Genomic DNA, 26,008 nt, shown 5'->3' on the forward strand with positions numbered 1-26,008 from the left:
TTTCCTCTTGTTTTTAATCCACAATCTCTGTATTTCTGTTGTCGCTCGGCTGAGCTAATGTCCGTCCTGTGCCACTGACCGCTCTCTACTCCCTTATTGGCTACAAGTTTGTGTTTTAAAGCATTTTTGAAAAATACATACCCCACCTTTAAGCCGTTCAACGTGCTAGCCTCACATAGTCTAGTCATAGACCACTAACATCAAGACGATCGGTGTGATAGCCCAAGCACGCATAGATAGTAATACATGTGACTCATATGGCAGGACACAGGACTCTCGATTTTTCTTTTATTCCAGAAATCATTAGGATATTAGGTAAAGATCATGTTTCATGAGGATGTTTGTACATTTCTTACCATAAATATATTAAAACATAATTTTTAACTAGGTATATGCACTGCTAACAACTTCATATGGACAACGTTAAAGGTGATTTTCTTAGTATTTAAGAATTTTTTTTTTGCACCCTCAGTATTGTCCTATCCTAATAAACCCTGCACCTAAGCTTAATTCTGCAAATATATATATATATATTATTTTTTAACAGTATGGGTTCCCAGGGAATTGAACACACAAACTTGTTGCTAACGCAATGCTCCACCACTGAGCCACAGGAACGATAAAGTCATAATAAAGTAAAACCATACTCCGTATGGAAACTGAAGTGAATGTTTTAAAGTGTCAGAAAGTGAAGCGGTAGAGATGAGAGTGACAGGGACGAGAAGAACTTTTATTGAATAATTAATATGCTCTTCTTAGGTCAATATAACATCATGAATAAACATAAATAAGGGTAAATGCATAAGCGTAATTTAATAACTGTTCTAAGCAATCACACACTACAGGCTCTTAAGGTGCACGTACATCAAAACCCCAATCCTGTTGCATGCAGATTCAGATCAAGTGTCCTGTGGGCGAATCATTTCTCCTCAGCTTGCCCCAAAATCTCCTAGGGCACACCTGACAGTCTCAGGGCTTATGAGTTAAATGTATGTTTTGCAAACATTTATCAGACAGGTGTATATTATCTGTATTCATGCACATGTTCCCATATTTTTACAGTCTCATATAAATCTAAAATGGGGTCAGAATTGTTAAGTGCCGCCCACTGAATAAGACCATTAAAGTTATTAAAATACTCTGGAAAAATACATTTATACAGTATATAAAGTTGCATTATTCTCATGGTTAATAAACATTTGTTTACTTAATGGTATTAGATGTGTGGCATACTGGAGTGTGACTTCTACATGAGAAATAATGATATAAAAATAATTACAATAACAGAGAATACTGTGATTTCACTGTGAGCGACATGCAGACGGTGATCCGTGTGCTCGATCTTCACTGTGTCGCACAGCTCGACTGCTTCACCGCCTCGGCCTCGATCAGCTTCTTCTCAATTTCCACCTTCAAGACACAAAGTACACGATTGAATATTTTTGCAAAAAGAGCCAATACTGAAGCAGTACCTGCTATGAGATGCCACGCTGCATGTGATGTGTGAGGATCCTGTACCTGGCAGTGGAAGTATGCCCTGCTGCTCAGGTGTTTCTGCGGCTGAACATCACTCTCGATGCCCACAGATTTCACACGCGTGTGGGACACCACCGCCTCTGCCACCTCACACTCAACCCTGACAAACGGGAACCAGTCGGCGGGAATCTCCTGATCTGACGCAAGCTCCAGCTTACACGCCAACGACTGAGGCTGCTCCAGAGCTACGGACAAGACAATCACAAAACCTGTGAGATTTACCCTCGCATGAAGGACCAGATAAGACCTTCACTGTGCTGAGCCTCACTTGAGATGACAGCACTGTGTGTTACTGGCAGCAGTAATTCACAGAGACATCAAATCCCAAGAGAAATGACTGAAGGTGACGGTCTTTGTGTGTTCATCATTCAGTCTTTACCGTTCCACAGAGAACACCATCAGTTTCCTCTATAATCCTCACAAACACCTCGTCTGCATGTAGTTTTCCTCACATATGTGTTGTGTGTAACGGAGATGTGAGCTCCAGCTACGACACAGGTTCAGCAATCCAGTAAAACACTAGATGGGTTCTAACAGAAATGCAATTTATCTGTAATATTGAGGGGAAATTAGGGAAGTCTAATTCATGTACACAAATTGGTTCTTCTAAACAGTTTTTCAGTGAAATAGTTCTGTTTACATTTATATATTTGCTTGTTTTTTTTCTATTAGTTTATCAGCAAGTGCAAGTATTGATATTTGTCCTGGATCAGATCATTTTTCCTCTGATCAGCAGCAATTACTCATATGAACACGAAACAGGAAGTCATTTTACAGTTAGATTAACTATATTAAATCCCATTTACGTCTCTTGGCTGGTCTGTCAGGTTCATAAATGTATTTATTAATATACTAAACCCATATATTAAACTTTATGTGCGTTTATAAAACTGTCATAAAATGAACCAATAAACGAAAAATGTTTTATTGATATTTCTGCTGTTCAGTTATGAACACTTTCCCCGCCGTTGACAGAATTTCCAGGCTCTTCTTGTTTTGAATGTTATTCAGTAGGAGATATTACACATGTTCTGAACGAGTACTGAACATCTGGATCAAAACAGTGAAGAAGCAGAAACAAGCGATCGCATGTGTGAGCAGATGCATGCGTAAAACAGTGGGATCATCAAACATTAATCAGCATATAAATCAATATTAGCTAATATTACAGAATGAAATGATCCAGAAAGTGGTTTAAGACATCCAGGCTTCGAATGTGTTAAAGAAAACGATCTGTGCCATCTATGTTATGATGATCATTCTGAATCTGATCCAGACATAGTCTTTTGACAATAACACAAATTTCTCAGCATTTTTTTATTTTTATTTTTTTACTGTGACAATGTGTACTTTAAACAAAAAAACTATTACTATTTCCATAATTTCCATCCTTATGACTGTTATGATGTCTGCAATGCAGTGGAACACCAGTAATCTGATGCAATCTGAGGTCTCGACTCAAAAACCTTGCCTCACGGAGATAAAATTAAAAAGTCCTGTGTATATAATGTATGTATTTTTCTTTAACCACTGATATTCACATTAGAAGTTGTGTAGTGTTTTCTTACCCACGTTCTTTGGAGGAAGCCGCTCGATTCTCCAAACGATGGCTCGATGCACATTCTCATATTTGACCGTGCCGACAGACACGTGCATCACAGACTGAGACTCGGCCACATGCGCTAGACCCAGACATGCGTTTCTGTTCATGCGAGCCTTCAGAGACTTCTGCCGCAGCAGGGACATGCTGTTGGACACTTTGACCCAGTCGCCTGGGAATGGCACCTGAACCACAATGTTTTCACAGATCATCGTCTCTGTAGGCAATGGGAAACTGGACAAAACGTTGAGGAAGACCTGCAGCTCGATGCAAGCACCCTGCACAGTCACCAGGGCTTTAACAGAGAGGGGCGGCTCCCCACAGCGGAGCGACACTGTCCTGTAGCGCACCAGCTCCACGCGACAGGCGTCCGGAGGACAGAACTTAATCAGCCGCTTGTCCACAAACTCTGTCTCTCTGACACACCGATGGAAATGGTAGTCTGCAATCTCCATCCAGACCTCCTCATCCTCATCAGAGGCATAGGAAGGAGCTTGTCTGAGAAGCCCCAGGTCATTCAGAGCCAGGAAACACTCCGTCGCCCCATTCAAGAAGGCGAGACAGTGAATTTGTGTAATGGCCGTGCACTCGAGAACAGCACCATCCTTACTTTGCCGTAACCAGATGCGGTCAGATATCTGCAAGGACAGCTCCTGCTCTTCGTAGTGTTTGTGATGCTGGTGCAGCACTGGTAACCGCAGGAGCTCTTCTTCTACGGACACCAGTAAGTCCTCCAAGTCACCATATTCGGTGGTGCCAAACTTCAAGAGTTGCTCCACTTCTGGCTCGTGGGTCACCTCATGTTTGGGGTGATAGCGCTTTCTCTCGATGTATGAGACATGCTCGATCTTCAGCGTGGCGATCTTGCGTGGCTCGCCGTAACTTTCGAGCTTCGGACCGGAGAGAGTGCAGTAGGCGTGCAGCTGGAACTCTTTGAAGGGTTTCTCCAAGCCTTTCTCATAGAAGAGCTGGAGCAGTGCTCCGGGCAGCAGCTGCAGGTATATGGGACCCCACTGGCGTGAGGACATGCGGTTCTTCTTCTCTGGGATCCGAAGCATCAAGGACCAACCCTGTCTCCTCTGACTGAGGAACAATCCCTGCTGGACGAAGGCGGACTGAGTTCTGTTCATCGCTTGATCTTTCACAGCACCTAAGCCTGAAGGTTGCTTCTCCTTTTCTGGTTTCCCAACATTTCCTTCCTGCTGGTTCTCCTCTGTTCTCAGCTGTTCTAGTTTATGGCATATGTAGGAGTAGGAGTACTGAAGGTGGTCTTGGGGCGGCTCATTGCCATCCTTGGTACGGATGAAGAAACGGGGCAAACTGGGTCCAGAGTCGGAGTCAGACGATGAGGTCCAGGACACTCGTTTGTGCTCAGCTTCCCCCCAGAAGGGGTTAAAATGGCCTGGCTCATCATTGGGTGCGTTGACAGAAGCCGAGCCTTCATTCAGTTTCACGGAGTCTCTCTGAGAGAAGCTGGACAGACCTCTGGAGAAGTCTGGCTGCTCCTGAGGAGCGTAGTGCAAGAGAGACGGAGTCAAACCCACCGGAGTGTGCAGAGGAGTGTTGCTGGGCACACATGAACTCCCATTGAGACCGGAATCCATGGAAGGGGATTCGATGGCAGAGCTGAAGCTCCATGACTCACTTCCCAGGGATGGCAGAACAAGTTTCAGCCCGTTGGGCCGAGGTACTGAACCCGAGTTTGATGCAGAAGAGCACATAGATTTCTGGGCTGAGGAGAAGGTTGTCCCTTCATCTTCAAATGTAACCCAGTTGGCTGGATGGTTCATGGAGCACATCGCTTCACTCTTCTTGTGCGCACAATCTTCTGCAGAAATAGAAACAGGCAGAAACTATTGAGGTACTTACAACTATATGTTGAACATACACAAATTATGTGTTGACTATTGGACACATAAGATGCTCTGATTCTGCAGAGGGAGGGCACACAGACATTATTATGGGATGCATTAAATATGGGGCATCTTAGTCGAAAGGGTAGAAATACTGAAGGCTGCAGCTGATCTGAAATAAGAAAGCAAAAGTCTGAGTCTCTTTGACCAGCTCTAAATGTCCTGTGCATGACAGAATCTACTCACATTTCTCAGGGACAAATGAATAAACACAGGAAACACTTGCCCATGTATCATGTAGTTATTAATATTCTGCATTATCGGTCAGTTCATTATAGGGGTTCTATTAGGCTTTTTCACTTTTTCAACTTTAGTGTGTAATGTTGCTGTTCGAGCATAAAAAAACTGCAAGATTACAAAGCTCAAATTCCACTCTAAAAGGTGATATTCCTTTAACAAGAACTACAATAAACTGATCTGCTGGACTACAGTGTACTTCTTCCAGATATTGTGAAGTCACAATGTCCCTCCTTTAAATAATCCACCCCACATCTCTTAATGTTGCTTTCTAAAATACCACTTAAATACACTCAGAAAGACTAGATTTGTGGACATTCACAGAGACCACTCACTAGTCAGATGACTATAATGACACAGAAAATTGAGAGGCTACACAGCATTTGAGTCACTAAAATTGTAATATTATTTATTTTATTAAAGACATGTTTTCTCAGCATTACAACATTGCATCAACTACTGATGAACATATACATTTTTATTTGAATTATCATTCGGTGTATTATTTAATAATATTAATATTCTTTGGAAGTCAAACACATTAAAACACACAAATTCATGTTATTTCTTATGTACATGTAATGTCAGGATTCCCAAACTATTTTTGTCAGTCGAATCTCTTTAACCTATTATATTTACATATTAATTCATATTAATTATATTAATTAAACATTAATTATATTAATTACCCCTGAGATTTTAAGCAATAAGTTAATAATGAGGTAATTACTCTCTTAACTGGTCACAGGAGCTCAGTAGCTCAGTCTTACCTGAAGCTATTACATTTTAGACTAGTTTTCACCTGTTATATTGATTTTGTAAGTCCCTCCAGCTAAAGCTAGATTTCTGTAGTTTTTTTTTTCTTTTATAGATGAACTCTTTTTATTTGCATTTGTTTGCACCCCTGCTGCATCTCATGTCAAAGCCTGCACCCTCCTGAGGTCACAATCATCACCAATAACATCTCCTTTCACAAAACTGACCATTATATAATGGACTGTCATTCCTGAGTGAGAAGAAAATGATCCTCTGGATCTGATGATCTGAATCAGACGTATAATTAGAGACGTGTGCGGTGGATCTCCAGAGCTGGACGTGATTCTTTCCTCAGTTTCTTTTAGTGAATTATCAAAAGGCCTGTTTACACCTGGTCCCCATCGCTCAAACCACTTCAGGAGGAGGTCTGGGATGCATTCAGTCGAACATGGACAAATGTTAATGCATCTAGCTGTTGATGCAAATCATGCGCTTCCCAAAATGTAAAAAAATAAATGTCTGATAGCGTGTCATAGGTTATATCTGGCCATTTCTTGTCACCTGGCACCGATGCAAGATGGCGGCCTCTGGGACGTGCTCTGCAGCTGTTTTTGTGTTTTTATAAGTTTGTCCTGTCTTTAGTTATATTCCTGCAATCAAATACACTAGAGATTAATTGCTGGACATTCGGCACCACACATCAACCGATATATTCTGATGTTTTGCTGGACATTTTCGTCGGGAGCAGTTGCGCTGATCACGCACTTCCTGACGTTCAGAAGGGGGAAGAGAGCCGGCACGTCAGGAAACTAGCATCCAACTGAGGAACCTCCGCTCTCTACCCAACAAAATGGACGAAATCCTTCTGCTCTCCCGGACAAATAAGTATTTCTCACACTCTGCTGCTCTGTGTTTCACGAAACTTGGCTAAACCATCACATTCCAGACAGCGCGCTCCATTGGGCAGGCTTTCAGCTGTTCAGAGCGGACCGCAACGCAGAATCAACAGGGAAACTGTGTGGCTTTTACATCAATGAACGGTGGTGTACAGATGTAACTGTGTTAAAGATGTGCTGCTCAAATCTCGAAAAACTCTTCATTAACTGCAAGCCGTTCTATTCGCCGCGGGAGTTTCACTCGTTCATTCTGGTCAGTGTTTACATCCATCCTCAAGCGCATGTGAGCTCAGCTTTACAGAAACTCGCTGATCAGATCACAGAGACAGAACAACAACACCCGGACTCTGTTTTAATCATTCTCGGGGACTTTAATAAAGCCAATCTGTCCCGTGAACTGCCAAAATACAGACAGCATGTTACATGTCCCACCAGAGACAGTAATATACTGGATCACTGCTACACCACAATAAAGGATGATATCACCCTGTTCCACGAGCACCTTCGGGACTCTCTGATCACTGTCTGGTTCATCCTAATAGGACTCTAACTTACAACACTGACAAACCGTGGTTCACTGCAAAACTCAGACAGCTCCGTCAGCCAAAGAAGAGGTTTACAGGAAGGGGGAAATGTCTTGGATAAACAAGCCAAATACACACTGGAAAATGAGATCAACGTGGCAAAGAGGAATTATTCTGTAAAACAAATGACTCAGTTCACTTCCAATGACTCCGCACCAGTGTGGAAAAGTCTGAAAGAGATCACCAACTACAGGACCCCATCCCAGCACTGTGGAGAATCAACGACTGCAGGTTTGAAAGAACACCTCACACCCGCCCTCACCATTCTAATGCGGTGTTCACACCAAACGTGAATAGAGCGTCAAATTCACATCTACCGCGTCTAGTTTGCCGCTTGACCATTTTGAGATCATTCGCGCTTGAAATTAACTTCACAACAGACGTGAATTCTGCCAGCTGAGTTCACGCAGCATTTTCAACCCCCATTTTTATTCAGATAATTTTCAAAATATTTCTGTTATTGTGTCATGAAATGTAGTTTTAAAAGTATTTCAGGCAAGAATGTAGTTGTTTTAAACTCAAAATGCGGTTTATTTATAATGACAGCGTCTATAAAAAAAAAAATGTGTTTGGCCGATCTCAGAGATGAGCTCCATGCGATCAGCGGGAGCTCCGTCATCATGTATCCGCCGAGAGTAGCCTTACCTCGGATAGATCTTCTGACATTTGCCGCTGACTCTGATGTGTCTTTAGTGGTTCAAGATCAAATATAATTAGTTTGGGGTAAAACTAAACGTTTCTTATCTTTGGCCTTTATTCAATTTATCTATTAATATGTTTTTTATATATATATAGGTCCTTTTTATTCCTTTTTATTTTGTCATATAGCTCCGGTTGACTGCTCACTGATAACATCAGTCGTTCCTCCTTGTTGAATGAGTGGAGAAGGGTATTCTTCCTGCACAACCGGAGGCTGCAGGAACATACTGTTGAATGAGTGACTCCTAGCAGGCTCCTGATTGGTTAACGCGGCACGAATTGACGCCAAAGTTAAAATTTTTCAACTCGGGCGAAAGACATGAATTTGCGTCAAACGCTTAATGCACAAAAAGCACCATTCGCGCTTACGCGCGTTTCGCACAAAGCGCTCTATTCGCACGTCGACGTGCGAATGAGGCGAATTTGCTTCATCCGCGCCGCGCTTAACGCCCCATTTGAACTGCCTATTGTAATATACCTCCACAAACAATTGTCAATTTTTGTATTGTCATTCCTTACTTACTTGTTCTATTTTTTTTATTTTTAATAATGTGTGTTTTTGTTCGGTCTCTGTCATTCTGTTACACTGCGGAAGTTTCTGTCACGAAAACTAATTCCTTGTATGTGTAAACACACCTGGCGATAAAGCTCATTGATTCTGATATGATGTATTATAGTCAAATATGAGTGCGCTAATGTGAGATGCATCGCTGCGGATGTGTAGCAGGGAATATCTCTGAGGCGCAGACTGCTGCAAGTGAAACAGAAGACCATCAGCACACAATCATCTCCAATAAAAGTACTGAGAATAACTTCGTAGTATTGTCACGGTAGGAAATCCAGTGTTTCCTCCGTGTCATGTTTTGTTATTGTTTTTGTACTTACGTTGTCTCCATGTGCTCGTTTAGTTGATTGTCTTCACCTGGGTGTTGATTGTCTCGCTCCAGCTGATCGTCATCATACCTCTGCTACTTATACTCACCTCGCTCTCTCTCTGTTGTCAGATCCTCTCTTATGTCTCCATGCACTAGCTGGATTACCGTCCTCCGTGTTTGTGTGCTGGTTTGGATTCGTGTTGTCGTCCGCGTGTCAGTGTTCCGGTCTGTTCCTGGTTCCAACCATTGACCACCTTCACCTGCACCGCTGACTTCACCATCCCGCTCTTCTCACGCCACCGTAGACCTTCCTTGCCATTGCCAACACTCTGGACACTCTTTATCAATAAACAACATCTGATTGCCTGCAATTGCTTCCTCCTCTTTTATCTGTCGTTACAGTAGGATCTGACCATCATGGAAGCAGCAGGCGATCGCTCCCCATCTCATCTCGAAGAATTTCTGCAACGAGCTGTGGGTCGTATGGATCGCCAAGACAAGGCGATAGATGAGATGGGTCGAGCCTTCCAAGCAATGGTGACGAAGGTGTCCGAGCTCGTTCTCCAGACGCAACAACAACAACAATCGTCACCCGCTGCGCCTCCCACGCCACCCACACCGCCGATCGTCTCCGGGGGGATTTCCCAGCCCGAACCACGCCTCCCCATCCCGGAGAAATATGCGGGTGAGCCAGAGTTCTGTCGATCATTTCTGTCTCATTGTTCTCTGCACTTCGCCCTGCAGCCCCGCACGTTCTACACCGAGGAAATGAGGGTGGCATTCGTCTTATCTCTACTTACGGGAAGGGCTGCCCTCTGGGGGACGGCGGTGTGGGAGAACCAAGACAGCTGCTGTGCCTCGTTCCACGCACTTTCGGAAGAGATGAGACGGGTCTTCGACCGCTCCGCCGCCGGGAGGGAAGCGGCTTGGCTTCTCACGGACCTACGTCAGGGGGAAAGGTCCGTTTCCGATTATTCGATTGAGTTCCGCACCCTGGCGGCGGAGTGTAAGTGGAACGAGGAGGCGCAGTGGGATCACTTCCTGCATGGGTTGGCTGACCGCATCCAACAGGAGATCCGCGCCGTCGAGCTCCCCACTTCTCTCAACAGTCTGATTGACCTAACCATCAGAGTGGAGAATCGACTCGATCAAGCCACCAGACGGAGGGGGAGAGCAGTTCTCGCGAACAGACCGGAGGCTCAGTATCAGCGCTCAGATGTTGCGGTCAGCCCACCGGGAGATCTTGAACCCATGCAGGTGGGGCGAGCTCGGCTCTCCCGGGAGGAGAGGATCAGGCGGAGATCCCTGGGACTATGTTTATACTGCGGCAGTCAAGAACATCACATCCAGCGTTGTCCGGTAAAAGACCAAGCCCGATAGTAAGACGGAGGCTACTATCGGGTGGGATCTCTGCCAGAAAGACCTCATCTACATCGACACTCCTTCCGGTGAGTCTACGGTGGTCCACCCACGCACTCGAGCATCACGCCTTGTTGGATTCTGGGGCAGAGGGTAATTTCATGGACTTCCAGTTCGCTAGTAAGCTTAACATTCCTCTCACCTCCCTCAAACACCCCATTGCACCCTTTGCTCTCAATGGACACAGACTACCAGTCATCACTCAGACCACCTTACCTGTTTCCCTCACCACATCTGGCAATCATACGGAGGAGATATCATTTTACATTACGGACTCACCTCAATCCCCCATCGTTCTCGGTCACACCTGGCTTCAGAAACACAACCCCAGCATCAATTGGCGCCTTGGATCTGTGGTTAGCTGGAGCGAGGAATGTCATTTGTCTTGTCTTTTGTCTGCTGGTGTTAATGTTTCTGAGTCTGTGTTTCAGGGGGAAGCAGTGGATTTGGCTAGCGTGCCCGCGGAGTACCACGACCTGAGGGAGGTGTTCAGTAAGTCTCGGGCTGATTCTCTTCCTCCTCATCGTCCCTATGACTGTGCGATAGAGTTATTGCCAGGTACTTCTCCGCCTAAGGGCAAGTTATATTCTTTGTCTGTTCCAGAGACGGCGGCCATGGAGAAATATATATCCAGTTCTCTAGCAACGGGGTTTATCCGCCCTTCCTCTTCTCCAGCGGGGGCGGGGTTCTTTTTTGTGGGAAAGAAGGACGGATCCTTGCGACCTTGCATTGACTACCGAGGGCTGAACAACATAACGGTAAAGAATACCTATCCTTTGCCGCTTATGTCTTCAGCTTTTGAGAGGTTGCAGGGAGCGTCCGTTTTCACTAAATTGGACTTACGTAATGCTTATCATTTGGTCCGCATCAGGGAGGGGGATGAGTGGAAGACTGCCTTTAACACCCCTAGAGGCCATTTTGAGTACTGCGTTATGCCGTTCGGGCTAACCAACTCGCCGGCAGTCTTTCAAGCACTCGTTAATGACGTGTTGCGAGACATGGTCGATCTGTTCATATATGTTTACCTGGATGACATATTGATTTTTTCTTCGTCTCTCCAGGAACACGTGCAACACGTACGACGAGTGCTTCTGCGGTTGCTAGAGAATGGATTGTTTGTCAAGGCGGAGAAATGCGTTTTTCATGCACAGTCTGTTTCTTTTCTAGGACACATCATTTCGACTGAGGGTGTTCGCATGGATCCTGAGAAGGTTAAGGCTGTGGTAAATTGGCCATCCCCAGAGTCTCGCAAGGCCCTGCAGAGATTTCTGGGGTTCGCCAATTTTTACCGGCGTTTCATTCGCAATTTCAGCCAACTAGCCGCTCCTCTGACCGCCTTGACCTCCCCTAGTTTGACGTTCAGGTGGTCAGACGCAGCTGAGGCTGCGTTTGCCAAACTGAAAAGCTGCTTTGTTTCAGCTCCCATTCTCGTCACCCCTGATCGCTCACGTCAATTCATAGTGGAGGTCGACGCGTCAGAGGTGGGGGTAGGAGCAGTGTTATCCCAACGCGCATCCTCAGACGGAAAGGTGCATCCGTGCGCGTATTATTCTCACCGTTTATCTCCTGCAGAAGTTAATTATGACATTGGCAATCGAGAGTTGTTGGCAGTCAAACTTGCACTGGAAGAATGGCGTCACTGGCTTGAGGGGTCGGGTGTACCTTTCATTGTATGGACGGACCATAAGAATCTCGAATACATTAGAACCGCCAAAAGACTTAACTCCAGGCAGGCTCGGTGGGCATTGTTTTTCGGTCGTTTCGATTTTACACTTTCTTACCGGCCGGGTTCCAAAAACATCAAACCCGATGCTTTATCCCGTCTTTTTGAGCGTTCCGATCGTACTGCTACTCCCGAGCCCATTTTACCGGGGACCATCATTATCTCCGCGCTCAGGTGGGAGGTCGAATCGAAGGTGTTGACCGCCTTAGAAGGGGTAACGCCCCCGGCTCGTTGCCCACCGAACCGATTGTTTGTGCCGGAGAGGTTACGGTCAGACGTTCTCCAGTGGGGTCATTGTTCCAGTGTTGCTTGTCACCCAGGGGTTAGTAGAACTAGATTTCTGGTCAAGCAACGATTTTGGTGGCCTGGTATGGCTCGTGACGTCCACGATTTCGTCTTGGCTTGTTCAGTTTGCGCTATTGGTAAGACTTCCAATCGACCTCCAGATGGGTTACTCTTACCGCTGTCTGTCCCTTCAAGACCCTGGTCCCACATTTCGCTAGATTTTATCACCGCCCTCCCGCCCTCTAAAGGCAATACGGTGATTTTAACCGTAGTGGACCGGTTCTCGAAGGCGACTCATTTTATTCCCTTGCCCAAATTACCTTCAGCCAAGGAAACAGCGGTAGCTGTCATTGACCACGTCTTCCGCGAGTACGCACACAATTCTTTGCCAGTGTCATCTACGGGCATGTCTCCATTTAAGTGTAGTTTAGGGTACCAACCACCTAATTTTGTCAGTACGGAATCCGAGGTTTCGGTCCCCTCCGCACACGCATTAGTCCAGAGGTGTCACCGCACCTGGACCAGAGCTCGCAGAGCTCTGCTCCAGGCTAGGTCGCGCACCAAGGCTAAGGCCGATCGCCACCGGTCGAAGCCTCCCCGTTACGTCGTCGGTCAAAGAGTGTGGCTTTCTACCCAGAATATTCCTATGCGGTCCGTTTCTAACAAACTTGCTCCCAAATTTATTGGCCCGTTTTCTATTACCAAGATTATTAATCCGGTTACCGTGCGTCTTAACCTTCCTCCGGCGTACAGGAGGATTCATCCCGTGTTCCACGTCTCCAAAATTAAATCGGTGATTTCTTCCCGTCTTAATCCGCCTGCTCCGGTTCCCCCCCCGCCTCGTCTCGTTAATGGGGAAACCACCTATTTGGTTAATCGTATTCTGGACTCTAGACGGAGGGGACGCGGTTTTCAGTACTTGGTGGATTGGGAAGGTTACGGTCCGGAGGAGAGGAGCTGGGTTCCTGCTCGGGACATATTGGATCACCACCTTATAGATGATTACAATCTACAGGTAAAGCAGGCTGGGAACGTCAGGTGACGTCCTAGGGGAGAGGGTACTGTCACGGTAGGAAATCCAGTGTTTCCTCCGTGTCATGTTTTGTTATTGTTTTTGTACTTACGTTGTCTCCATGTGCTCGTTTAGTTGATTGTCTTCACCTGGGTGTTGATTGTCTCGCTCCAGCTGATCGTCATCATACCTCTGCTACTTATACTCACCTCGCTCTCTCTCTGTTGTCAGATCCTCTCTTATGTCTCCATGCACTAGCTGGATTACCGTCCTCCGTGTTTGTGTGCTGGTTTGGATTCGTGTTGTCGTCCGCGTGTCAGTGTTCCGGTCTGTTCCTGGTTCCAACCATTGACCACCTTCACCTGCACCGCTGACTTCACCATCCCGCTCTTCTCACGCCACCGTAGACCTTCCTTGCCATTGCCAACACTCTGGACACTCTTTATCAATAAACAACATCTGATTGCCTGCAATTGCTTCCTCCTCTTTTATCTGTCGTTACAAGTATTAGGCAGAGCTAGTTACTGATTACATGTCATTTGGATTAAATATCAGATTCCAGAAATTAAGTACTCGTAATTAGATAAAAAATTACATTTTTAAATACCCTTAATCAGCTATTTTTTATTGATTACTTAATTACACGTTATTTACACAACAGCAATGCATTATTAAAAATGTACTGATTCTCTCCAATTTCTCTCTTTCATCTTTAATTTGTCTATTCTTATACCTCTTCTATAGATTGAGAAAGTGTTCAGTTCAGCGGAGGTTCAGACAGAGATCAGTCATCAGTCAGGTGTGAGCACTGGATTTACAGAAATCAGTCCAGGTTTCAGAAGTGCTTCAACACTGCGTCAACTACTGATGAAGAAGTTCATTTTTATTCGATTTATCAGTCAGTGGATTATTTTACCTAATGTCTTACAATGTATTTGAAACAGTTTTTGTTTTTCAAACACATTAAAATGTACACGTTCACATTATTTCTTATTTAAATGTAATGCAGGTTACTTAAAAAAAAATTATCAGGTGAATCTCTTTCACCTAATTTATTTACTTAAAAATTAAGTATCATATTGTGCGTTCATGGCTCTCCGACTTTGGTAAACGGTCACATGACATGCAGGTTAACAAATAAAATATGTAATGTTTTTTATTTTGATTGACGTGGTTTTAAAATTACTTAATTTAATTTTTTTAAAAGTATGATTGAATTCATTATTAGCTTTTCATTAAACTCATAACCCCCTGCAGCTCCTTGACTAACCCCAGTTTAAGAAACCTTGACGTAAAATAATATTTAATGAACTTTATGTTGTCAGTATCAACTAACTGAATATATTTTATTTTTCTTTGCATTTTTATACCAGTGTGGTACAAGATTATACTATTTATTTCCATGTGTCAATGTTAGGTCAAAAGATATCTAAAAGTAACCTGATTATATTCCCTAAATGTGTGTGTAGTTCCTGCTCATCCAGGAACCGTGCTCCGAGCAGAAGCACAGATTTCTCTCTTCTTCACTATCATCAGTGATTATCTGTTTCTCCATCAAACACTCGAGTGACGCACAACTAGAGGTTTTTAGGAATGAGCAACAGTAGTATTATTGAGTGTTCTTCTCCAGATCAGGTTTTGTTCAGAGGTTAGTGACGGACTCGTCTGGTATCATCATCTAGTTCTGAGATGGTTTGACTAAACTAGATGATGCCAGCAGCAATCTTGCTCTTTTTCACTGATGTGCTGCAAAAGAATTCAACATCACACAACTAACTTACAACTCAACGAACCGACTTAAACAGACACAGAATAAAGTTCACTATGAAAATAACTTACAAAGAACTGGTCAAACTGTCTGAATAGATGCAGGCTCAGTTTTAACAGACTACTGAAGGTGTGGAAGTGTATTCTCGCTCGCAGTCTTGTGTTTGTTCCTCAGTGAATGTTAAAGACGGATTCAGATGAGCCTCGGGTTCGGGAGAGCCGCTGTCGCTACTTTATAACCACACAAAACATAGACGAAAAGTGGAAAAAGTGATAATGTGTGTGTGAGAGTTTGAGATATTTTGTCACCTCATTGTTTTAGATGAAAGATCCGGCGCAGACGGTATTTTCTCAAAATGGCAGAAATAAGTGGAGCGGACGGGATTCCAGCCAAAACATCCCGAACGGGAAGCGGATCCTGCCGCTCTACTACGGCGAAGGACTTCCTTAATATTCATGAGGCACGGGAGAGCACCAATCAACCTCAACACACTCTGATTAATATTCATGAGATGAGCCTTCAGCGTCTTATCAATATTCATGAGCGCATATCTTCCTTCAGTAGGCTACCCACAGCGTCAGCGCGACCTAATTAATATTCATGAGCTTATCCAGCAGCGTCAGAGTGGCCTAAGTAATATTAATGAGCTCATCCTCCGCCGTAGTAGGACCCGAAATTTGTCGAACGGGAAGAACTTCAGTTCTCCAAAACTTTTTTTTTTTTTTTTTTTTTTTTCTTTAGACCTCTTAAGATAAACTTTGGGCTGAAATACTGCAATGAAAAAAACTGAAGGCAAAATGGCTGAGTTTCCAGCTTTATTGTCTTGATTTTGGTTGAATCCAGTACACTGTGCTGCTGAACAGATCCGTATAAAGAGAAATAAGAGACTAAGATGATCATGACACTCATGCTGCGCTTCTTCAGCTTTCAGAGCACTCAAGATTCACATCATACTCTACTGCACAATAATCTGTGATATACGTCCTCATGTACGCTAGACAACGACAATAGATTCGGAACATAAAAACATGGTTTAATATTTTCAGAGGAAATGAAGCAGGAAAATCACTGTGGATTCAATGTGTTCATTCACATGGACCCTTCTCATCCAGACGATTTCTTCAGTATATTTGTTTGGAAAAAGGTACACGTGATTACCATGATTTTACCTCTGAATTAATCACACACGCAGAATTAAAACAGACTTGTGTGTTTGTAAGTCATTAATTCTCTAATACACATCTGTGTGAGGAGAAACAGATGTTGTAATTTCACACACACACACACACACACACACACACACGCACACACACACACACAGAGACGTGGCTCCTCTGGAGATCAGCTGCTTCCTGTCACATGTCTGGTGTTCGGTGGGAATGTTTTCCGTCACAGAGACAGACTTCTGTCCTCATTATCGGCTCTTGTTCTTCTTTGAGTTTCCCTGCAAGAGTCCAGCAGAACAGAGTTCACTCAATGAACCATTCAAACATCACATTTAACAAAGTTTCATTATTACAGAGTCTTTTAATCAAAACCTCTCTATCAGGACTGGGTATTGACCATTTCCATGATCGCATTCAATCTGATTCTGATCTGATTCAATATTGATTTTGGATTTGTGTCAGGTACAGTTACACTAGTTATATTTCTACTACATTTTTTTTTTTTTATAATACATTTTTAAATGGTAGCTGTCATAAAAACTTGACAGGTTTGTTATATATATATATATATATATATATATATATAAACAAAAAAACTAAATACTGAAGAACATTAAAACCAATAGAGTGAATAATACTGAATATGTTAAATGGTGTGTTCTGCAGATGGACGGATCATGGACAGTAAAGTCCTGGAGGAGGAGCTCGTTCCCTCAGACAGGACACTGAAGAGGGGTCATGGACGGGTCTCCAGCAGGACAGTGACCCGACACACACCCCCAGGACAACACAAGAGTGTCTGGAGAAACAGTGTCCAGACCTCAGTCCTGTAGAGGATCTGTGGAGCGAGCCCAAACTTCCAGCTGACAGACAACAGCCAGGAAACCATGAACATCCGTCCCGACATGTGTGCAAACCTGCTGACCAACTACACGTCTGACCGCTGTGCTCGCCTCATAGACTCAATCATGATCTTTGGGTTCAAATTATTCTTTCACTCACTGAAATGCAAATAAAAAAATGTGCTCAGGGAGAATCCGTCTCTGTGCAGCGGAGGCTGTACATCCTGCTGTCTTTCTAACACATTACAGTCACATTTACCACCGCTGACCTGAAGTCGATCTCTCCAGATTATTATCAGCCCAAGAGACGAGTGTAATCACTCTTCCTCTGATGGTGGAAAGAACACTAACAATCCCACAGATACGATTGCTCCTGTTGTGTCTGACCTCAGCAACAAAAGATTAGTTCTTAGAGTAACTTCAGATCTGAAACCGGAAGAGGATGAGAGGAGTCAGAAGAGAGGGTGGCATCCTCCTCGTCCTCTGGAAGTGCACCGCACACTCCAGGAACAGATGATGACATCCTCCTCCTCCCCGTCACACACACACACAGGGCATCATGAAGATCCTCAGATCATCACCCCGGCTCCTGCGCTCCTGAGACTGAGAGAAGCCCGGCTCCTGAGCTCCTGCTGTTTCAGCTTGGAAATATAATAACTATTTCCCTGTATTCAAACTAAAATGTGTTTGATTGGAAGATTAGTGTGAATGAAAAACGGATGGATGTTAAAAAGATAATGCTATTTGAGTATTGTAAAAAAAATAAAAAAAATATTATAAATATATATATTGAAGAGTAACAAAGCTTACTGTCATTTACTGGATGTGAGACACGCTATAGTGTTGTTCATTATCTGAAAACAGGCTAGACTAATCAATTCTAGGGAATCCATACAGTTTCACAAAAAAAAGAAAAAAGAAATCTATATTTTTCTTCCCAGCCCAAGTTTCTAAACTGAAAAGATCATGTCTGTGTGTGAGGAGTTAAAGGGATCCTTCAGCTGAACCTGGTCACTCCATCATCACAGACTCGTGAGCTCCACTCAACAGAACACAGCTGATGCTCTACTCACATCAGTCTTCTGGACCACACTATGGAGGTCAATGGCTAGAAGGGTTTATTGGCTGTAAGAAGTATAGGGTAGTTCCTGAGGAGTTTTAACCGAATCTGGCTGTGGTCTGACCTTGGAGGCGAGCTTGAGCGTGTCGATCTCGTCGCGCTGCTTGCTGAGCGTGTCGTTCATGCTGCACAGGTGGTCACTCATCATGCTCAGCTGATCTTCATAGCTCCTCTTGGTGGTGCTGAGCTCGTCCTGAAGCACAGCAGAGCGTGTCAGACCAACACAAGCGCACACAGAGTCAGGAGAGCGGATGCTAGCTGTACCTGTAAGCGTGTGATGTTCTGATGAGCCAGCTTCAGCTCCTCCGTCAGCGTCTCGCGGGACTTCTCTGCCATCGCCAGGCGTTTGGCCACAGCTCGACACTGGAACAGAAGACCGACCGACTCAAATAAAGCTCTGGACATCATTAGACAGCAGTCAGTCAAAGCCTCGCTAATAACGGCATGTTCTCTGTGTGACTGAACAGCATGGTTTTTCTGATACACTAACTCTCTTCACAAAGGTCATGTCCAGAGCTACTTCAGCAGCTGCACACAACACTACCATCACAGAGTACCACTGAAAGACCTGCAGCACAACCAGTCAAAATAAAAGGGCAGCGTGTCGGTCAGAGGTCAGAGTGTCGATCAGGGGTCAGAGGTCAGCGCGTCGTCAGAGGTCAGAGTGTCGATCAGGAGTCAGTGTGTTGATTGGGTCAGCGTGTCTATCAGGGGTCAGAGGTCAGTGCGTCGTCAGTAAGTCAATCAGGGGTCAGCAGTCAGCGTGTCGATCAGGGGTCAGAGTGTCGATCAGGGGTCAGAGGTCAGCGCGTCGTCAGAGTGTTGATCAGGGCTCAGCGTGTCAATCAGAGGTCAGCATGACGATCAGGAGTCAGTGTTGGTCAGAGGTCAGCATGTCGATCAGAGGTCAGAGGTCAGTGTTTCGATCAGAGGTCAGCGTCTCAATCAGAGGTCAGTGTCGGTCAGAGGTCAGTGTGTAGAACAGAGGTCAGTGTCGGTCAGAGGTCAGTGTGTAGAACAGAGGTCAGCAAGTATGTTGGCAGTGTGTTGTGACTGACCTCAGCGTGGAAGTGGACGGCTTTACTGTCACACAGCTGCAGCTGAGTGGTGAGCTCTGACACACGGATCATGTAATGATGCTTGATCAGATCAGACTCCAGATCTGCAGCCTACGGCACACACACACACACACACACACACACTCATGATTCACATTCATACAGCAGGAGTGAGTCAGCAGATACGGCTAATGAAGGGAAGAACATGAATACATACGCTCTCGCTGCAGGGAGTGACGGTCAGCATCCCGATCTGACAACACAGACACATCATTACACATCACAGACAGAAACAGCTCAATAATGCATTTACTTCAGAGTGTTTCCTGACTCACTGAGGTGCTCTCATCCCGATCACCAGTGCTTCTCAACCCACGGCCCACCGTGATGAACACAATTTATACAAATAAACTTCCCTTTTACAATTAATTTGAGCTTTATGTTCATTTTAAAATGTAATAAAGAAATATAAGCTATAGTCTAATGTTTTTATGTAAAATTATTTTATTTTTCATATATTATTTTCAGATATGAGCAGACCTACTCACATAACGTTACGCATTTAACCAACACATACAAGTGCACACTCCGGCAGAATTCAACTCAAATAGTCATCAACAGCCATAAGTTCGGTAAAATGGAGCACCAGAATGGACAAAGTTGTTTTTGGGGAGAAAAAGGAAATGTTGAAAATGCCAGAGGAACAGTCGCAGTATCAGTAGAGAAGGAGACGGCTGGAGTTACAGTTTGTCCGGCAACTCACTTGAAGAAGTTCAGGCAAATGAACACACAAACTACACAGAAATCCTCCTTAACTGAAGAAATGTGACAAAACATCTCTGGAGAGAACCTCATATTATTAAATCAAAAAGTGCTTTCCATATTCCAATATCACGTGTCCAGTCATGCTCCCGAGCGCACGTCTTACAGACCGCATCTTACATCCATAACTTCACTGTGCTGTCCTCCTTTCAAGCCGAATTTCACAAGATTGGTCTGCTCCCGACAGCATCAGGAGTTTTATTTATGGGGAGTAGAATTATTTATTAATTTCAATGAATCGATTCGATATCATAATATTTAGGCTGTAATATTACAGAATAAACCACTGATGTCCACAATATACCCAAGCCTTTAACTGACTCAAACAAACTCTTCATATAGAAAACAGATTTTAGGTGCTATAATAATTATATGATTGAAAATAAGTTACAATTATAAAGTTACATTTTAACAAAACAAACCTGTTGAACATGAAATTAATAAAAGATACCAGCTAACTACCCTTTTGTAGTAAAGGTGAACATATCATTTGGTTGTTAAACATTTGATGAAACTGAAAAGGTTGATGCACTCCGTATAGTCTCCTGCTGCACAACGCTTTGCTCCAGTGTACAATCATCCACTTAAAGGGTCTTTCTAGAAAACGAATGATTTTCTTACAATCTTAGGTGAATTCTTCTGATTCATCATGACACGCTGTTGCAGCATTAGAGCTAACATCACCACTAATCTAAGACTTTCATCAAATTAATAGTAATCAGTAGCTCAAACGAAACGTTTCTTCAGAGTGAAACACAAGACACGGAGGAAGGTGTTCGCCTCTGAGTTAGGGATGGGGTGCTCTGATTGGTCGGCTTCGGACTGCTATCAGCTGATCACGGCTCTGGGATGTTTGATCGCGTGATCTCAAGCTGATGATGCTTCTGTGAGAGGTTTAGTCTCGTCTCAGTCTCAGTCTCTGTCCGGAGCGGGTGAATCATTATAATGCTGAAGGGGAGGTGTTCATAGTCCTTCATTAAATAACTCTACTGTGGGTGAATCACTGCGCTCTCTCTTTCCCCGTCAAAATATGAAAATCTCGTCTGCTCTTCAAGCGAGCTCGTGTGGCTTTTTGGCTAGTTTAAGTTTTGCTCATATTTATTTGATTATTTTATGTTTAAACATGTCTGTGCAAGACTGTATTATGTACTGTGTAAACAATCACAACGCTGAAGACGCATCTGTGGATCAGGAGCAGACACACACACACACACACACACACACTGCAGAGGAGTGTGTGAACCTCACATACAGCTCACACAATCAGCCTTGTGTCACGGTTCGGATCAGTTCGGTTCATCATGGACTGGTTAGTTATGGCCCTCATTCGTCTTGCATTTAAGTTGCTGCTGTGTGATCTCTCATTTGTCTGGTATTGTGTGTGTAATACACAGCCGTCTCGCAGCTTGGCATTCTGTGGATTTATTTAATAAACCTTGTTTCATTTTCATCATCGTCTTCATCCTTGGATATTCGTGACAGCTTGTGCTGTGTATTAGCTGTTGTGCAACAAGTCAGAAATAAATAAACCGCATTCATTTTGTTCATTTTCAGCCAAGAAGTTTCATTTCGGTGTATCCCAAGATTGAATAACATGTTCCTTGCACTGCTCCTGGAGACACCATGATCTGATGAATGACCTGACGTGACTTAAATGATGATGAATCATGTTTGCTAATGAAAGTGTACATGTAATCTCTGTGTAATGGTTTATTTGAGGCATTCATGTTTATTGTACATATGATGTGTTCTGTTTGGATGGAAACGCATGATATGAACCTGTGTAATAAAATAATAATATAGTAAACTATCCATACACTACCAGACTGCACACCTCCTTAAAAATAGAAGCATGAGAACACACGGGAGTGTTAGAGAGCTGAGAGATGTGTGTGTGTGTGTGTGTGTGTCTCACCACGCTGGTGTCCTGAAGGGGCTCTGGAGCGTCAGCACACTCAGGGTCAGGGCCGTCTGCGGCGCCGTGGGTCTCTGCTGGACCTCCGGTGGTGATCTGAGCCTCCAGCTGAGCGATGCGCTGAATCTCCTTCTGCAGACGCACCTGCCCCAGCTGAGCCTCCAGCAGCCAGTGCTCCTTCTCCTGCTCCAGACGAGAGATCTTCTCCTGACTCTGAGCCACCTGACGAGCACACACACCGTCAGACAGAGAGACAGAGACAGAGAGAGAGAGAGATGCGTCTGCACACACACCTGCTGCATGAGTCCCTCTCTGCTCTCCGTAGAGCTCGTCAGAACGTGTCTGTTTGCTAACGCTTCTCTGTACGGCACAGACTCGGAGCGCACCTGAACACATGAAGACACAACAACTCTTAGTTAAGTGAACAATACCACGACTGGATTCACCACGTCTGAAGACTGCACTGCACACAAACGTGTTTATGGTCCTGCTTTGCTTTTATCTCCTGCCTCTCCACCAATTCACGCTAGTCATTCTTTTCATGTCACAAACTATGAAAATCTGTTTGACCATCCCATCCTGTGTGGGGTCTCATGACTGCAGAGCTCTGCTTTGAGGCGCAGACGTCTGTGTGTCAGAGCTGAAGACCTTTCTGATGGTGCTCATGTAGGTGGCAGCACGTCTCTTGTTCTCCATCATGCTGTCGGCCTGCTGTGGGTTCAGGAAGCCTCCGCGCGGGCTGTATCCGGGACACGACGCCAAGAAGTCCAGGTTGTTGCTGAAGAAGGTGGCCATCTGGAGGAGATATTATAACTGAATGAAGAGGAGTGCAGCGCTGTGTGTCAGAGGTGTGTGTCTGTGTGAAGTGTGTGTGTGTGTGTGTGTGTGTCAGAGATGGGAAGATTCAATGATTCACTGCATAATGGCATATTGGCATAAAAGTAAATGATGTGATGCATCAATTTAAAGTGCCCTTATTATGCCATTTTTAAGGTTTCCAATATATTGTTTTAGGAGTCTCATGCATGCATGGTCAAAAAACATGTTAGTTTTCTCAGAAAATAGATTCAATTTTACCCTAATTTCTAAATGATTCATAAACGACTCATGCGAAGCAGTTCAACGAATCAGATTAGGGATGTTCATTTTGGTTATTTTTCCTAACCAACAACCGACTCTCATTAACCGATTATTAACCATTAACTGACAAGAATTTAATTAAATTAGAAAGGATAAGAGTCTGTGACCCATCAAAAATACTAACATTTGTTTCCCAGGGATTCATATTACATGTGCAAAGAGTAATGTCTCCATATCACATGCACCTGCAGCGCTTCTGTGAGCGGAGAAAAACATCACAAACACTGTTAGAAGGAAAAACTCAAGTGATTGCTGGCGCCGCATGTGAGCAGAGTTAAGCTTTGACAATGCAGTCTGTTCATTATCATAATAAAGTACAGTCAGTCAAACACTGCTCCGTTTAAATATATCAAATCTGTGCTGTTGTCATCACTGTACCTACGTGATGTTATAAAAAACATTGTTTTACGTGGATATTGAAACACGAGTGAAGAAGGCTATAATAAATAAGTCGAATGAGAGACCCAACGTTGGTTTCAGATTCGTTTTAGCCTGAATGAATGTGTTCTGGCAAGGCATGAGGAACTAAAATAGCATGTGTTTACAGTGTTTATTATAATGTTTGTAAACATTTCACATCGGCATTAGGCCCATTTCTGAATTAAATGACAAAAAATTGACGTTTTAATAGGTTGAGCAACGCATGTTTTTTCTCTCAAAAAAATGCATTTGTTATATTTGTAGCGTTGTCTATTTTAAGTGCAGCAAACCTTTTAAAATATTTTTATAAATTACTGAAAACAAATAAATAAATGACTTTTTAAACCATTTTATCGATTGTATTAATCCGCCAAATTATTAATGGTCATTTAACGTTTAACCAGTTAAAATGAACATCCCTAGCCGAGATACAACTATTTGCACATCTGCAATCTGAGGGAGCAAAACAAATCTAGATACTGAGAAAATCATCTTAAAAGTTGTTCAGATGAAGTTCTTAGCAAAGCATATTACTAATCAAAAATAAAGTTTTTATACATTTACAGTAGGACATTTACTAAATATCTTCATGGAACATGATCTTTACTGAATATCCTAATGATTTTTGGCATTTAAGAAAAATATAACTGTGACCCATACAATGTATTGTTGTCTATTTCTACAAATACTGTGCTACTGATGACTGCTTCTGTGCTGCAGGGACAGATATATACCTAATAAATATACACAGAACACACACATAATTTATGCAATCAAAAAAATTTTTTAAGTGATTAATGGTTTGACACTATTTTAAACATATTTGCAAAAACTATTTATGTACAGCAGTGGCCAAAATGATTCGAGCACTAGTACTTCCAGCAGATGAAGATGGTTTTAAGTCAGTTATTTCTATCTTCTGCTGTAGTGTGTCAGTAGGAAATACCAGTTTATTTCCAAACACTGATTCTGTCATTAAATGTCATCATGCAGTGAGGTGTGTGTGCTGCACACAGTCTGGAGGCACATGAAGAACAGAACACACTGAGACAGACTCAATCTGAAGCTGAACACCTTTCCACAGCTGCTGGTGAGCGACGCCAGCGAGGACAGCAAACACTCGTTAGTGGTGTGAAACTTCTGTGTGACGGTGGGTAGAGCCTGCTCCAGAGACGCCTTCTGACTGTAGTGCTGCGACAGCTCTGCTCACACACACACACACACACGCACGCACACACACGCACGCACACACACGCACGCACACGCACACACACGCACGCACACACGCACACACACACGCGCACGCACGCACGCACGCACGCACACACACGCACGCACACACGCACACACACGCGCACGCACGCACGCACGCACGCGCACGCACGCACGCACGCACGCGCACACACGCACACACACGCACGCACGCACACACACGCAAACACACGCACGCACGCACGCACGCACGCACACACGCAAACACACGCACGCACGCACACACACGCAAACACACGCACGCACGCACACACACGCAAACACACGTAGGCACGCACGCACACGCGCACACACGCGCACACACACGCACGCACGCACACACACGCACACACACAACCACGCGCGCACGCACACACACGCACACACACAACCACGCGCGCACGCACACACACGCACACGCACGCATACACACGCACGCACACGCGCAAACACACACAGAGAGAGAGAGAGCATTAAAGGCCAGTTAGTGAGAAAGATGAAAGGAATAAACTGAAGGGAACATGTCAACACCTTCTCTAAATCTACGTGTCTAGACCAGGGGTCTCCAATCTTTAGTACACTGTGGATCTGTGACGTTTTTGGCTGGGGGGGGTTATATAAATCATATATAGTGGGGTTTGAATCACAGGTTGGGTGATTTTTCAGATGAACAATATCTAAATATTAAAATCACAGAATGAGAATGTTGTGAAGGGTTTTTTGATAAAATTGTATGTGTATGCATCTTAAACGCAGGACGAGGTGAAAGAGTCTGAAACACAGCTCTATGAGAACAGCACAATCTCTTTCCTCTCCTCTTTTTTTGGTTTAAAACAGCTTGATAGTGTAATTTAATCTGCGACTCAGGTGCGTGCCGAACAGTGCCGTGCTGGATGAAGTGAGTGTATGATTAAAACAGAAACTCAACAGAAAGAGATGTTTTCACTGTCAGGTGTTTGCTCTGTTTTGAA

General features: G+C 44.0%; 2 protein-coding genes and 1 long non-coding RNA gene across 4 annotated transcripts in view; 1 reads left to right on the forward strand and 2 right to left on the reverse strand.

Annotated features, from left to right (window-relative positions):
- Positions 1 to 709: 709 nt before the first annotated feature.
- Positions 710 to 15,749, reverse strand: LOC127970134 (stonin-1). Its single transcript, XM_052572420.1, has 4 exons — positions 15,612 to 15,749; positions 3,105 to 4,964; positions 1,519 to 1,721; positions 710 to 1,410 (listed from the first exon to the last, which is right to left on the reverse strand). The coding sequence occupies exons 2-4, from the start codon at positions 4,933 to 4,935 to the stop codon at positions 1,345 to 1,347; spliced, it is 2,100 nt and encodes a 699-aa protein (XP_052428380.1). The 5' UTR covers positions 4,936 to 4,964; positions 15,612 to 15,749; the 3' UTR covers positions 710 to 1,344.
- Positions 12,891 to 14,008, forward strand: LOC127970135 (uncharacterized). The gene is made up of 2 exons (XR_008156533.1): positions 12,891 to 13,027; positions 13,095 to 14,008. It is a non-coding gene; the product is annotated as an uncharacterized LOC127970135 (long non-coding RNA).
- A 352-nt stretch (positions 15,750 to 16,101) lies between the features above and the next one.
- The window catches only part of ppp1r21 (protein phosphatase 1, regulatory subunit 21), a 29,788-nt gene continuing 19,881 nt past the window's right edge, over positions 16,102 to 26,008 (reverse strand). For both annotated transcript variants that reach the window (XM_052572417.1, XM_052572416.1), the window contains exons 14-22: positions 24,861 to 24,988; positions 22,875 to 23,021; positions 22,520 to 22,612; positions 22,227 to 22,448; positions 19,707 to 19,742; positions 19,490 to 19,600; positions 18,696 to 18,794; positions 18,496 to 18,624; positions 16,102 to 16,747 (exon numbers count right to left, since the gene is read on the reverse strand). In XM_052572417.1, the coding sequence (XP_052428377.1) occupies positions 16,718 to 16,747; positions 18,496 to 18,624; positions 18,696 to 18,794; positions 19,490 to 19,600; positions 19,707 to 19,742; positions 22,227 to 22,448; positions 22,520 to 22,612; positions 22,875 to 23,021; positions 24,861 to 24,988 (995 nt within the window). In that variant the 3' untranslated portion in view covers positions 16,102 to 16,717. The remainder of the gene's footprint in view (positions 16,748 to 18,495; positions 18,625 to 18,695; positions 18,795 to 19,489; positions 19,601 to 19,706; positions 19,743 to 22,226; positions 22,449 to 22,519; positions 22,613 to 22,874; positions 23,022 to 24,860; positions 24,989 to 26,008) is intronic.

The sequence above is a fragment of the Carassius gibelio genome, chromosome B13 (genome assembly GCF_023724105.1).
Source record: "Carassius gibelio isolate Cgi1373 ecotype wild population from Czech Republic chromosome B13, carGib1.2-hapl.c, whole genome shotgun sequence".
Lineage (NCBI taxonomy): Eukaryota > Metazoa > Chordata > Actinopteri > Cypriniformes > Cyprinidae > Carassius > Carassius gibelio.